Source organism: Xenopus laevis, chromosome 1S (assembly GCF_017654675.1).
Source record: "Xenopus laevis strain J_2021 chromosome 1S, Xenopus_laevis_v10.1, whole genome shotgun sequence".
Classification (NCBI taxonomy): domain Eukaryota; kingdom Metazoa; phylum Chordata; class Amphibia; order Anura; family Pipidae; genus Xenopus; species Xenopus laevis.
The window spans coordinates 193,871,276-193,886,017 of NC_054372.1; the positions used below are offsets into that span (position 1 = coordinate 193,871,276).

The 14,742-nt window shown below is 42.4% G+C and overlaps 1 protein-coding gene across 1 annotated transcript; it reads right to left on the bottom strand.

The window, feature by feature from the left end:
* Positions 1–9,156: 9,156 nt before the first annotated feature.
* On the bottom strand, positions 9,157–13,109 carry LOC108707344 (UPF0729 protein C18orf32 homolog). The gene is made up of 3 exons (XM_018244599.2): positions 12,964–13,109; positions 10,990–11,172; positions 9,157–9,585 (listed from the first exon to the last, which is right to left on the bottom strand). Exons 2-3 carry the CDS (start codon positions 11,161–11,163, stop codon positions 9,511–9,513), a joined length of 249 nt encoding a protein of 82 aa, XP_018100088.1. The 5' UTR covers positions 11,164–11,172; positions 12,964–13,109; the 3' UTR covers positions 9,157–9,510.
* Between the last annotated feature and the right edge of the window lie 1,633 nt (positions 13,110–14,742).

Consider the following 14,742-nt stretch of genomic DNA (forward strand, 5'->3'; position numbering starts at 1 on the left):
CTCACACAGCTAGATGGCCACTGGGCAAATAATGCCTGCAAGTGCACTACTATTGGTGCACTACTATGAAGAACAGCAAACAGCACTGGACACCTTAAAGAACAGTAAGATAAGTAAAATAAAAAAAAAAATTATATGTATATTAAAAAAAAAAAATATTCTCGGGTTGGTGCTGCTGAACTACTAGGAGCAGCACAGTAGCACACCAGTCCCACTCCCCAACACAGCTAGACTAATAGCACTTGGCTGTTAAAGTAGCAAAGTAAAACAACAAAAAAGAAAATAAAAGCAGTCCTTACAAGGACTATTGGGTTATTACAGCAGTCAGCAGATGAGATCAGAAGAGATCAGTGCCCACAGCAGGCAGCTACATACAGAGCACTGCAGTAGAAGGTAGATTACTAGTCAGCAAAGCTACCTAAGCTTAAATGTCCCTCAAATCCCTGCAGACTTCTATCCCTCCAATACAGAGCAGTATCAAGTAGATTACTAGCCAGCAAACTTACTATCAACTGTCCCTCAAAGAAATCAGTGAAATCAGTAACAGCTCTCTCCCTACACTAGCTCTTGCAAGCACACACAGGCAGAATGAAAAAACGCTGCAGGGCTTCAGTTTATATATGGAAGGGGAGTGGTCCAGGGGGTGTGGGGGTGGTCCAGGAGGGAGAGCTTCCTGATTGGCTGCCATGTATCTGCTGGTCTGGGGTGAGAGGTCAAAAAAAAGCGCCAGGTAAGGCGAACCCAAAATGGCGAACGTCGCGCGACGTTCGCGAACTTGCGGCGGACGCGAACAGCCGATGTTCGCGCGAACAAGTTCGCCGGCGAACAGTCCGCGACATCCCTACTTGTGAGACGCTGCTTATAGTAGCCATGTTCAAAGTACAACTGTCATTTCTTCAAATGCTGATTTGTATCTTCTTCATGTATTTGTATTGACAGTTTCACACTTTCAACGTCACTTTGTGGTCCGAGAGTTGTTATGGAAAGGTGTTTATCTTGCTGGATAGTTGGATAGGACACTCAGTGAGGCCAGTACACCTGTGCTGCCATAGCTTTATGGTATAATTCTGTAAAGACTAAGAGGAAGATTATGAAGCATTTCATTGTACCTCAAGGATCCCCACTCGATAGAATTATGATCTCCCAGTAATCGTATTTGCCATTGAAATGAACAGAAGTGTCAGGTGACAATGGGAATTATGACCTTTATCTCTCCCTGGAGATTGTGATGAACAGGCAGATACATTAGCAAAGCAAACAACTCCAAAGCAGTTTTAAAATACATAATTTGTATGACAAATAGTCCTGGGATAATAAAATCCATTTTAGCTGCAATTTCCCTATTAGGGACAATTACACAATGGGACAACGTCACACAAACAGTTCGAGAATGGCACTATGGGACAACAGGACAATGGCAACGGGACAATGACACAACGGGACAATGACACAACGGGACAATGACACAACGGGACAATGACACAACGGAACAATGACACAACGGAACAATGACACAACCGAACAATGACACAACGGGACAATGACACAACGGGACAATGCCACAACGGGACAATGACACAACGGAACAATGACAACGGGACAATGACACAACGGGACAATGACACAACGGGACAATGACACAACGGGACAATGACACAATGGGACAATGGCACTACGGAACAATGACACTAGGGGACAATGACACTACGGGACAATGGCACAATGTGGCAATGGGACAATGGCACAACGGGACAATGACACAACGAGACAATGACACAATGGGACAATGACACAACGGGACAATGACACAACGGGACAATGGCACTAGGGGACAATGACACTACAGGACAATGGCACAACGGGACAATGGCACTAGGGGACAATGGCACTAGGGGACAATGGCACTAAGGGCCGCCCCCTGGGATCGTAGGATTCACGGTGCACACAAACAAACCATGCTTGTTAGGTCACATGAGCCAATTAACAGACAGAGTTGTGTATTTTGCTTCCATACTTCTTCCTGTTACAGTTAGAGCTGCAGTATTTCTGGTCAGATGATCTCTTCCTGTTACAGTTAGAGCTGCAGTATTTCTGGTCAGCTGATCTCTTCCTGTTACAGTTAGAGCTGCAGTATTTCTGGTCAGGTGATCTCTTCCTGTTACAGTTACAGCTGCAGTATTTCTGGTCAGGTGATCTCTTCCTGTTACAGTTAGAGCTGCAGTATTTCTGGTCAGCTGATCTCTTCCTGTTACAGTTAGAGCTGCAGTATTTCTGGTCAGCTGATCTCTTCCTGTTACAGTTAGAGCTGCAGTATTTCTGGTCAGCTGATCTCTTCCTGTTACAGTTAGAGCTGTAGTATTTCTGGTCAGGTGATCTCTTCCTGTTACAGTTAGAGCTGCAGTATTTCTGGTCAGGTGATCTCTGAGGCAGCACACAGACCATCACAAAATGGGGGTTTAAGGCAAGAGATGTAAAAGGGCAATATTTACTTAAATATATATTCCAGTTAATGGCATATTTATCAAGGGTCAAAGTTCGAATTGGAAAAACTTGTTGAAGGTTTTTTTTGGCCAAACAGGTCAGTTTTCGATCCGTATTCAGCAAAAATTCTAATCATACAAATCACAGTAATAGCGCAATTGATCGAATTCAAATCAAAGTTTTTCCCAAAAAAACTTCAAAGTTCACCAATTGACTCCAAATAGGTTCTAGGAGGTCCTCCATAGGCTAAAACAGCAATTATGGCAGGTTTTAGATGGCAAATGGTGGAAGTCGAAGTTTTTAAAGAGACAGTACATGATAAATTTAGATATTCAAATTTTTGATTTTTTTTTTGTTCAAATTCGAATTGAATTTGGACTATTCGCTAATCGAAATAAATTTGGCCCTTAATGTGATATAAATCTGTTGCTCAAGTATTCATTTTGGGGGTATAGTTTTCCTTTATATAGTACCTGCACAATGCCCCCCCCCCATCATTGCGCCCTTGGCAGGTGCTTCTTTTGCCTACCCCTAGTCCTGCCCTGATGACAGTACTAATTAGGGATGCACCGAATCCACTATTTTGGATTTGGCCGAACCCTTTGTGAAAGATTCGGCCGAATACCAAACCGAATCCTAATTTGAATATGCAAATTAGGGTGGGAAGGGGAAAACTTTTTTTGCTTCCTTGTTTTGTGACAAAGTGTCACATATGCAAATTAGGATTCGGATTAGCAGGGCAGAAGGATTTGGCCGAATCCTGCTGAAAAAGGCAGAATCCTGGACGAATCCCAAACCAAATCCTGGATTCAGTGCATCCCTAGTACTAATAGTATGCAACCTAGCTCCACCCACTCCCCTCTATGTGGAAACACCTTCCTCCCGCACCCCCAGTACATAGCAACATAAAAAATTTGGCCACATTGGGACCCATGCACATTAGGAGACTTACAAAAGGACGGAACTCTTTTTCCCAGGAATGAGATGAAACATGTCCAAACCCAAGAGGCTCTTCCCTGGTTCTCAATTGAGGCAGGCTAGCCGAAAAAAAATTCCAGGGGAACACTATAACTCATACAATCACTACCATAGAATTGGCTCTCAGAGCCACCTCCACAAAAAACGTATCACTATACTATACGTACATCTCCTGTCCACTATTGAACCTCCATTTAACACACCTGCAACTTGGAGTAGACACCCCAGACTTAAAGGAAAAGGAAACCCAAAAAGTTAAAAAAAACCCTACATAGACCCCCCCCCTCCTCCCCCCAACTAACTGTTACCCCTCGGTGCAGATTCAGGCATCGGAGTTCACAGGGGCATGCGCAGTTGCAGCAATTTACTGTCTCGCGACAACTGGGCATGCGCCGAAACTCACAAAAATTGCCAAAGCACCAGTCTCATTCCGAAGATTACCGAAGCGGCTGAATATGGTGCCTGTGAACTCCGACACCTGAATCTGCACCGAGGGCTAAGTAAAAAATTAGAGGCATTTGCCCAGGGGTAACAACACTTAGGCTGGGGGGAGGAGGGAGAGGGGGTCTATGTAGGGTAGGGTTTTTTTTAACTTTATGGCTGAGTTCTCCTTTAAAAGATGACTGGGACAGGGCCTACGACTACTACTCAACCAGAGTTAGATTAATTCAGTTTAAAATTCTACGCAGCCTCCACCTGAACCCCATTCCGTATAAACAGGCAAGACTCATCCCAGTGCCCCAAATGCAAACTATCCACATCTCATGTGGCAGTGTTCCCGAATCCAAAAGTATTGGACCCCGATTCTTGCCTATAACCAGGACAAATCACTGCCCAGTCTGTTAACCCCTGTTGGCCTCATTGCCATAGCTGAAGTCACCCCAAAATCAGCCATGAGAATACTCTTCCACACCCTACTGTTCTATGCCAGGAATTATATTCTATTTAACTGGGTATCCTCCAACCGCCCAAAATTAATAGCTGGCTTAACCTGATAAAAACAACACTCCCCTTGATGTAACTCACCTACCTTGCAAGAGGGTGCCCCCCAGAAATATGACTTAGTATGTCGAGCTTGGCTGGAGGCTACAGAACAGCCCTCAATCCTAGGGGTACCAGGGTAATTTGGCTGTAGATAATCTAATCCACCACCCAACTGCCTATGGGTAATATATCTACAGACAGGCCTGAACCCATTCTCACTGGGTCTTCCACTGCTAATAACAATGGTTACGTAGATATACGGAGGCATCTAATTAATGCTAAATCTATATATTTATGTATAGAAATTTGTACGGCATATGTATCATACTGCAACAGACCTTGGATCTACAACTGGTTTATTGTTGCAAAAATAAAAACATTTGAAAAAAAAAAATCAATGTACTTGCCCTTTAAAGTGAATCAGTGTTATTCATCCTCATTTCCCTTGTTACCCACAAGCCTTTGCCGCAGTATCTCTTGCCATTGTAGGTCAGTCAATTTCAGATCCTATAGACCTGTAAAGCAATTCATAGAACCTACAGTAATTTAGCTCTGGAGTTATTATATCTTTGTCAGTACGGAAAATGAATAGCAGAGGCTCTCGATAGAATGAGTGGGGAAAAAAAATCAGAATAAAACTGAAGGTTTATTCTCCATGTGTCCAAATAGGTTTGCAGCCTGGGAATAGGAAGCAGTCTAACCATTCATAACAAACAATGAAGATCGATTAAGTTCCTACAACAGGTTCCCCTGTAATATACTAAAAGTCAATTTCAAGGTGTACTTCCCCTTTAAATTTTCATGCTAGCTTTTATGGATTTTAGTTTGGACGCTGCTCGAGAGAACACAATCAAATAATAATCATGAAGCTATGGGAAATGATGTCAATAAATCCTTTAGACTTACGCCTTTTACAAACTACAAAAAGGAAAAAAATTGTTACTTGAGCCTTTTAATGAGACAGACCATAAATGCTATGGAGTTAAAGGAACAGTAACACCAACAAATGAAATTGCTTTAAAGTAGTTAAAGAGATAATGTCATGTCAAAAATATTTTTTTCAAAAGGCCTCAGCTAATAGTGCTGCTCCAGCACAATTCCACACTGAAATCCATTTCTCAAAAGAGCAAACAGATTTTTTAATATTTAATTTTGAAATCTGACATGGGCTAGACATATTGTCAGTTTCCCAGCTGCCCCATGTCATGTGATTTGTGCTCTGATAAACTTCAGTCACTCTTTACTGCTGTACTGCAAGTTGGAGTGATATCACCACCTCCCTTCCCCCAGCAGCCTAACAACAGAACAATGGGAAGGTAACCAGATAGCAGCTCCCTAACACAAGATAACAGCTGCCTGGTAGATCTAAGAACAGCACTCAATAGTAAAATCCAGGTCCCACTGAGACACATTCAGTTACATTGAGTAGGAAAAACAACAGCCTGCCAGAAAGCAGTTCCATCCTAAAGTGCTGGCTCTTTCTGAAATCACATGACCAGGCAAAATGACCTGAGATGCACCTACACACCAATATTACAACTAAATACACTTGCTGGTTCAGGAATGAATTTTATATTATAGAGTGAATTATTTGCAGTTTAAACAGTGTCATTTAGAAGTAAAAAATACACCATAAAAATCATGACAGAATCCCTTTAATTACATTTTAGTTGGGATCAAGTACAAGCTACGGTTTTATTCTTACACAGAAAAATGAAATCATTTTTAAAAATCTGGATTATTTGGATAAAAAGTAGTCTATGGGCGACACATGACCAGGCAAAATGACCTGAGATGCACCTACACATCAATATTACAACTAAACAATAATACACTTATTGGTTAAGGAATGACATTTTATAAGATAGATTGAATTATTTGAAGTGTAAACTGTGCAATAAAAACATCATATAAATCATGACAGAATCCCTTAAAATTCAATATACTGTTGCCCTGCACTGCTACAATTGGTGTACTTGCTTCAGAAACACTACTATAGTTTATATAAACAAGCTGCTGTGTAGCCATGGGGGCAGCCATTCAAGTGCAGGATACACAGTAGATAACAGATAAGTACTACTATAGTTTATATAAACAAGCTGCTGTGTAACCATGGGGGCAGCCATTCAAGCACAGGATACACAGTAGATAACAGATAAGTACTACTATAGTTTATATAAACAAGCTGCTGTGTAGCCATGGGGGCAGCCATTAAAGTACAGGATACACAGTAGATAACAGATAAGTACTACTATAGTTTATATAAGCAAGCTGCTGTGTAGCCATGGGGGCAGCCATTCAAGCACAGGATACACAGTAGATAACAGATAAGTACTATTATAGTTTATATAAACAAGCTGTTGTGTAGCCATGGGGGCAGCCATTCAAGCACAGGATACACAGTAGATAACAGATAAGTACTACTATAGTCTATATAAACAAGCTGTTGTGTAGCCATGTGGGCAGCCATTCAAGCGCAGGATACACAGTAGATAGATAAGTACTACTATAGTTTATATAAACAAGCTGTTGTGTAGCCATGGGGGCAGCCATTCAAGCACAGGATACACAGTAGATAACAGATAAGTACTACTATAGTTTATATAAACAAGCTGCTGTGTAGCCATGTGGGCAGCCATTCAAGCACAGGATACACAGTAGATAACAGATAAGTACTACTATAGTTTATATAAACAAGCTGCTGTGTAGCCATGGGGTAGCCATTCAAGCGCAGGATACACAGTAGATAACAGATAAGTACTACTATAGTTTATATAAACAAGCTGCTGTGTAGCCATGGGGGCAGCCATTCAAGCACAGGATACACAGTAGATAACAGATAAGTACTACTATAGTTAATATAAACAAGCTGCTGTGTAGCCATGGGGGCAGCCATTCAAGCACAGGATACACAGTAGATAACAGATAAGTACTACTATAGTTTATATAAACAAGCTGCTGTGTAGCCATGGGGACAACCATTCAGTTTGCAAAAAGGGGAAAGGCACTGCTATGTAAACCTGAGATTTTCAGCTTTGGCTACACATCAGCTTATTTATATAAACTATAGTAGTCTTTCTGAAGAAAACACAACAACATTTTTTAGGTGTTTCTGTTCCTTTAATGCTGAAGGACCTGCGTTGCAATGCAGTGGAACTTACATTTGTTCTACAGAAGCAACTGTGGACTGTGTCTTAAAGGGGTTGTTCACCAGAAATAAAGACTTTTTCCATTTGCTTTCCATCTTTTATTTTACTGTTTTCAGTTGAATGTGTTTGAGTCTGACAGCTCAGGGATTCAGGTGCAGAATCGGAGCTGTTACAATTTATTCCATTAGTTTCACAGCACCATTCTTCCCTTATTCTGAGTTCTTTCCTGCTCCCTCACACTTTCACCTATTGCCTCTCCCTTTTAATGTTAACCTTGTTTCTCCATCAACCCTCCACTATAAGCCATCCCCTTCAACTTTTTGCATGCATGCCATTTACCCACTGTGCTCTCCCCAGTGACAAATATCCTCCAAGCTTTTGCCCTATCATTTATCGCCCACCCTTTGACCTGCGTCTTAGTCCAGGACAGCCCTGAAAAAAATGGTTCAGCAGGGATACAGTTAGATTGGGGGAGGGATCATGAAGTTGTGTGGATAGGAGCGAAGTTTGAATTGTCAGGTCGACATAGAGAACGCACTTTTAAATTTGTCGGATGTCTTAGCATAGACCACGTAATTAAAGGGGTGGTTCACCTTTAAGGTAAAATTTAATATGTTATACAATGGCCAATTCTAAGCAACTTTTCAATTGGTATTCATTATTTATTTTGTATAGTTTTATAGTTATTTGCCTTTTCCTTCTGACTCTTTGAAGCTTTCAAATGGGCGTCGCTGACCCCTTCTAAAAAACAAATGCTCTGTAAGGCTACAAATGTAATGTTATTGTAATTTTTATTACTCGTCTTTCTATTCAGGCCTCTCCTATTCATAATCCAGTCTCTTATACAAATCAATGCATGGTTGCTAGGGTACTTTGGACCCTAGCAACCAGACTACTGAAATTGCAAACTGGAGAGCTGCTGAATAAAAAGCTAAATAACTTAAAAAAACACAAATAATAACAAATGAAAACCAATTGCAAATTGTCTCAGAATATCACTCTCTACATTGTACTAAAAGTTATCTCAAAAGTGAACAACCCCTTTAATGCTGGACGGAGCAGGGAGTGGGATGGGACGGGACAGGAGGAGCGTGGCAGGGCAAACTGAAACGGGAGCAGAACGGAGTCAGACTGGTTACAGGGGGGATTCTTTGCTTCGTCCAGCATCAGTACTAGTCAAACAATTTTACTGCACCCAGCACTGAAAGCAGACGACTGCGCATAAGCAAAGAGGAGCTGAAGGGCTTTGTCTGTGGGTGAAGACAACTGATAGGCTGATGACGTGTTGTCACCAACAAAGAGCATTTGGAAACTGGCTGTACAGGATTAGCAAGGGGGTCGTTGAAAGTTATGAGCTAAAGCCATTATTTACAAAATGGAATGTTATTTTTAAAAGACAATTTTTACTGTGCATATCTTCTCTGCATACCATGAGCAGAAACATATAAGATGTGATCTCTGGTGACAGTTCCCCTTCAATGAAACTCAGGGATTCTGCTCAGCAGGGACAAAGAGAAGAAATGGATAACTCTGCCAAGAGTCGGCTTTGGAAAAACAAGGCCAGCACTTCTCAATGTTGTTTATTGGGTTAATAAAGATAATGTGCACATTCCAGTGCAGTGATAATGCTTCATAATCAGAGAAAGTCTCAATGAACAAACACTGTTATACTCTGTAACAGGAGCTTTTCAGTATTCTTATTATTCTTATTAACAGTTAGGGGTCACCTGAACCCCCGTGGCTGATATAAGTGTTTTCCTGCACTCATAGAATTCTAAAATAAGTTATACCTAAAATCTGGAATGAATTACTATAGACTTATTCACAGTCTAATCATGTGCCCCAATGGGCAGTGATCCGCGTCGGCTGTCCCTTTATACAGGTCCTGCTGGAGCAGTTTTTTCTTTCACAAACTCCATTAGTCCGTTTTTTTATCAGGAACTGCTTCTTTCCCTCCGCTGACACTTCCGTTTGTTATACTGGTTCCACTGGCCTGTAGAATGGGAATAGAAAGAGTAAAATATAGATATACAAGAAAGGAATCACATGACGGTCACTAGCTAATAATATGTTCATAATTCATTAGATGCTTATATATATATATATAGTCATGAACTACTTTGAATTGGCACTGGCCTGAACTTTGTCTGAACTTCCCAGCTCTGACATCACCAATGGGGCGGGGGAGTAGAAAGAGCTGGGGGAGGAGGAAGAGAGCTGGGGAGGAGTAAAAGAGCTGGGGGAGGAGAAAGAGAGCTGGGGGAGGAGAAAGAGAGCTGGGGAGGAGTAAAAGAGCTGGGGAGGAGTAAAAGAGCTGGGGAGGAGTAAAAGAGCTGGGGGAGGAGAAAGAGCTGGGGGAGGAGAAGAGCTGGGGGAGGAGAAAGAGAGCTGGGGGAGGAGAAAGAGAGCTGGGGGAGGAGAAAGAGAGCTGGGGGAGGAGAAAGAGAGCTGGGGAGGAGTAAAAGAGCTGGGGAGGAGTAAAAGAGCTGGGGGAGGAGAAAGAGCTGGGGGAGGAGAAGAGCTGGGGGAGGAGAAAGAGGGCTGGGGGAGGAGAAAGAGGGCTGGGGGAGGAGAAAGAGAGCTGGGGGAGGAGTAAGAGGGCTGGGGGAGGAAGAGATAAGAGCTGGGGCAGGAGTAAAAGAGCTGGGGCAGGAGAAAGAGCTGGAGAGGAATGAAAGAGCTGGGGAGGAATGAAAGAGCTGGGGAGGAGAAAGAGCTGGGGAGGAGAAAGAGCTGGGGAGGAGAAAGAGCTGGGGAGGAGAAAGAGCTGGGGAGGAGAAAGAGCTGGGGAGGAGAAAGAGCTGGGGAGGAGAAAGAGCTGGGGAGGAGAAAGAGCTGGGGAGGAGGAAGAGAGCTGGCGAAGAGAAAGAGAGCTGGGGGAGCAGAAAGAGAGCTGGGGGAGCAGAAAGAGAGCTGGGGCAGGAGAAAGAGAGCTGGGGCAGGAGAAAGAGAGCTGGGGCAGGAGAAAGAGAGCTGGGGCAGGAGAAAGAGAGCTGGGGCAGGAGAAAGAGAGCTGGGGCAGGAGAAAGAGAGCTGGGGCAGGAGAAAGAGAGCTGGGGCAGGAGAAAGAGCTGGGGGGGAGAAAGAGCTGGGGAGGGAGAAAGAGCTGGGGAGGGAGAAAGAGCTGGGGGAGGAGAAAGCTGGAAGAGGAGAAAGGTGGGGGAGGAGCAAGAGAGCTGGAAGAGGAGAGAGATGGGGGAGGAGCAAGAGAGCTGGGGGAGGAGTAAGAGAGCTGGGGGAGGAGGAAGATAAGTGGGGGAGGATCCTGACCTACCACCCACCTAGAAAGTTGGCTTGAACCAGGTTGATCCGCAGGTACCAGGCAGCCTATGCACCACTAGTAAGATTTGTTTCCTGCAGTTCATAATGACTGAAAGCCATAAAACAGCCTCCTTACCTTACAGGTACCGTTGCTTTCCTCGCTCTTCACTGGTGTAGACGTGTTCTGAACAGCTTTCTTTGGCCAGATGCGGTTTATGATAGGAGATATGAAGGGGTACACAATGGGCTCCAAAAATTTCTTGTAAACCCATAAGAGGACAGGAATAACGATACATGGGATGCACACCATGGCGACGGTCTGTGGGAGGATAAAGATAATGTTAAGGCCCTTCCCTGCAAAACCTGTGATTGGGGGAAAAGTCATCATAATAAAGGGGTTGTTCACCTTTGAGTTACCTTTTAGTATGCAATAGATAGGGTTATTCTGAGATCATTTGCAATGGGTTTCATTTTTTATTATTTGTCGTTTTTGAGTTATTTAGCTTTTTATTCAGCGGCTCTCCAGTTTGCGATTTCAGCCATCTGGTTGCTAGGGTCCAAATGACCCTAGCAACCATGTATGGTTTGAATAAGAGACTGGAATATGAATAGGAGAGGCCTGAATAGAAAGATGAATAATAAAAAGTAGCAGTAACAATAAATGTGTAGCCTTACAGAGCATTTGTTTTTAGACGGGGTCATTTGAAAGATCGAAAGAATCAGAAGACAAATAATTGAAAAACTGTAAAAATAGAAAGTGAAGACCAACTGAAAAGTTGCTTAGAATTAGTCATTCTGTAACATAATAAAAGTTACAATTCTCTGTTAAATGGCCAGTAACACTAAATTAAATGTGGACACTTAAAGGAAAACTATACCTACCGAACAATGTAGGTCTCTATAAAAATATATTGAATAAAACAGCTCATATGTAAAACTCTGCTTCATGTAAATAAACCATTTTCATAGTAATATACTTTTTTAATAGTATGTGTCATTGGGTAATCATAAATAGAAAATTGCCATTTTAAAAAATAAGGGCCGTCCCCTGGGATCATAGGATTCACAGTGCACACAAACAAATCATACATGTTAGGTCACATGAGCCAATTAACAGACAGAGTCTTTTGCTTCAACACTTCTTCCTGTTACAGTTAGAGCTGCAGTATTTCTGGTCAGGTGATCTTTTCCTGTTACAGTTAGAGCTGCAGTATTTCTGGTCAGGTGATCTCATCCTATTACAGTTAGAGCTGCAGTACTTCTGGTCAGGTGATCTCTTCCTGTTACAGTTAGAGCTGCAGTATTTCTGGTCAGGTGATCTCTTCCTGTTACAGTTAGAGCTGCAGTATTTCTGGTCAGGTGATCTCTTCCTGTTATAGTTAGAGCTGCAGTATTTCTGGTCAGGTGATCTCTTCCTGTTACAGTTAGAGCTGCAGTATTTCTGGTCAGGTGATCTCTTCCTGTTACAGTTAGAGCTGCAGTATTTCTGGTCAGGTGATCTCTTCCTGTTATAGTTAGAACTGCAGTATTTCTGGTCAGGTGATCTCTGAGGCAGCACACAGACCATCACCAAATGGTTCAAGGCAAGAGATGTAAAAGGACAATATTTACCAGTTTGCTAAGATTCTTTAATATGCCACTTCATTTGATATAAACTGTTGCTCAAGTATTCATTTTGGGGTCTAGTTTTCCTTTAAACATGGCTTTGCCTCAAAGCCAGTTGAGCTCTTCCTGGAGAGACATAATGTCACCTGTGCACCTCATACTCCCTTCCCTCCTCAAGTGCCCTACAGAGGTGTCTCCTACCAGCTCTAGAGACTCTTCCCAGCACATTGAGGCAGGTGAGAAGGCTCTGCTGATCTCTCAGGGAACTGTACATTATATAAGCTGCTGTCTCTGCTGAACTGCGCCCCCTGGGTGTGTGGAGGAGGCACAACACTTGAGACTGAGAAGAGACACAACACAGCATCCATACTGCCCCCTCCCCGACCCTGTTACGTGACCAGCTACAAAATGTGGAAAGGCTTGTTAAACCCAAGACAATGTCTCCCTAGTGGTAATTCCGTTCCCAATGTGTACCCCATTAAACGCATCACCCCACCCAGTTTACCTGTTTGATCCTCTCTGTATCGACACTATACAACCGTCTGGCTCTTACACTTCCGCCCTTCTCCGTTGCGTCACTTCCTGGAAACGTGAGAACGTCGCTTCCGCTGCAATTACGTTTCCCCTACGTTTGACTATTCGCGTTGTCTTAGAGCGCATGCGCGGACTACTGTGCGTAACTTACGCTGCTTTGGAAGAAAAGATGCTTACCAGGGTCGGCGTCAGGATAGAGAATTCACTAGCTTTCATTTTTATTAGATCTCTTTTTAGTTTCTCAGCCTCAAGACCCATTTACTTACTCACATTCAACCTGCACTGCTGCGGTGGAAGATTATAATGAGCAGAGGATTAACAGACACCACACTGAGTGCCTCTTACGTTTCCTTCTCAGTTCACCTTTAAATTCACTTTTAGTGTCATGTAAAGAGGGATATTCTGGGAAAACTTGCAGCCATCTGCTTGTTTAAGGATTAGTAAACCTTTTAAAAAAAAAAAGTGAATTTAAAACTGATGAGGGGGCTATTCTAAGCACTTTTGTCATATACATTCATTTTTTTTTATACCAAGATATTAAGGGATACATGTACTGTTAATATGAATGAATTTTGTTACAACAGCGCCACCTGCTGGTCAGTTTCCCACCAGTCTGACCACCAAGTAGTCAAGGAAGTTGTCAGGAGAAAGAAAGAGGCTGATGTTCTTCTGCTTAGGAAAGATTTGAGAAAGGTTTCTAATTTTATTCCTAAGCAGAAGAACATCAGATCAGCCTCTTTCTTTCTCCTGACAACTTCCTTGACTACTTGGTGGTCAGACTGGTGGGAAACTGACCAGCAGGTGGCATTGTTATAAGAAAATGTATTCATATTAACAGTACATGTATCCCTCAATATCTTGGAATAAAAACATAATAAATGTAAGTGACAAAAGTGCTTAGAATAGCACTCGTTAATTTTACACTTATTTTAGGTTTACTTCTCCTTTAAGGCCCAAATTCCCCTAGCAGCCATGCATTGATTTGAATGAGAAACAGGAATAGGAGAGGCCTGAATAGAAAGAGGAGTAATAAAAAGTAAGAACAACAATTTGTTTTTTAGATGGGGGTCAATGACGCCCATTTGAAAGCTGGAAAGTCAGAAGGCAAATAAAAAAATAAAGGGCAATGGAAAAGTGGTTTAGAATTTGCCATTCTATAACATACTAAAAGTTATCTTCAAGGTAAACCAACCCTTTAAGGCTAGCGGCACAACTTGCAAAGACATCAGTGCTCGTTACTTCCTGAGAATTGTGCACACATGAAGCAGATTTTAGAAGCATTTTCATACCAAGTCCTAAAGGTGACTTGGGTGAATATTTATTAAATTACACTATGTAAAAAAAATAATAAAACAAGGTGCCAGTGCATTATACTCCTAGATACAGAAGGAATGTGCCGTAAAAAGTAGTTTGATTACTTAATTGAGCATGTCTGCAAAAACCCTACTAGTCCTACTTGCTGCTGTCTTGTTTCCCAGGCTGTGCAGGGGAGCAGGTGACAACTGTAAAACAGAAACCAATCAGAAGCTAGGCCAACCTGAGAGGGAACTAAAGCCTGTCTTTGCCTGTTGGGTTGTGATTGGCTGTCTCCCTCCTACTCTGCTTCTGGCAGGGACCGTAAGGACACACCCACCCCTCATTTGAAACACAGACAGGGACCATAGAACATCTATAGTGAGCTCAAATAAAGGGGCTATTTTTGAAGGCTGTTAATTTGCAGCCAAAAGTAAAATCAGCACCATATAGCATA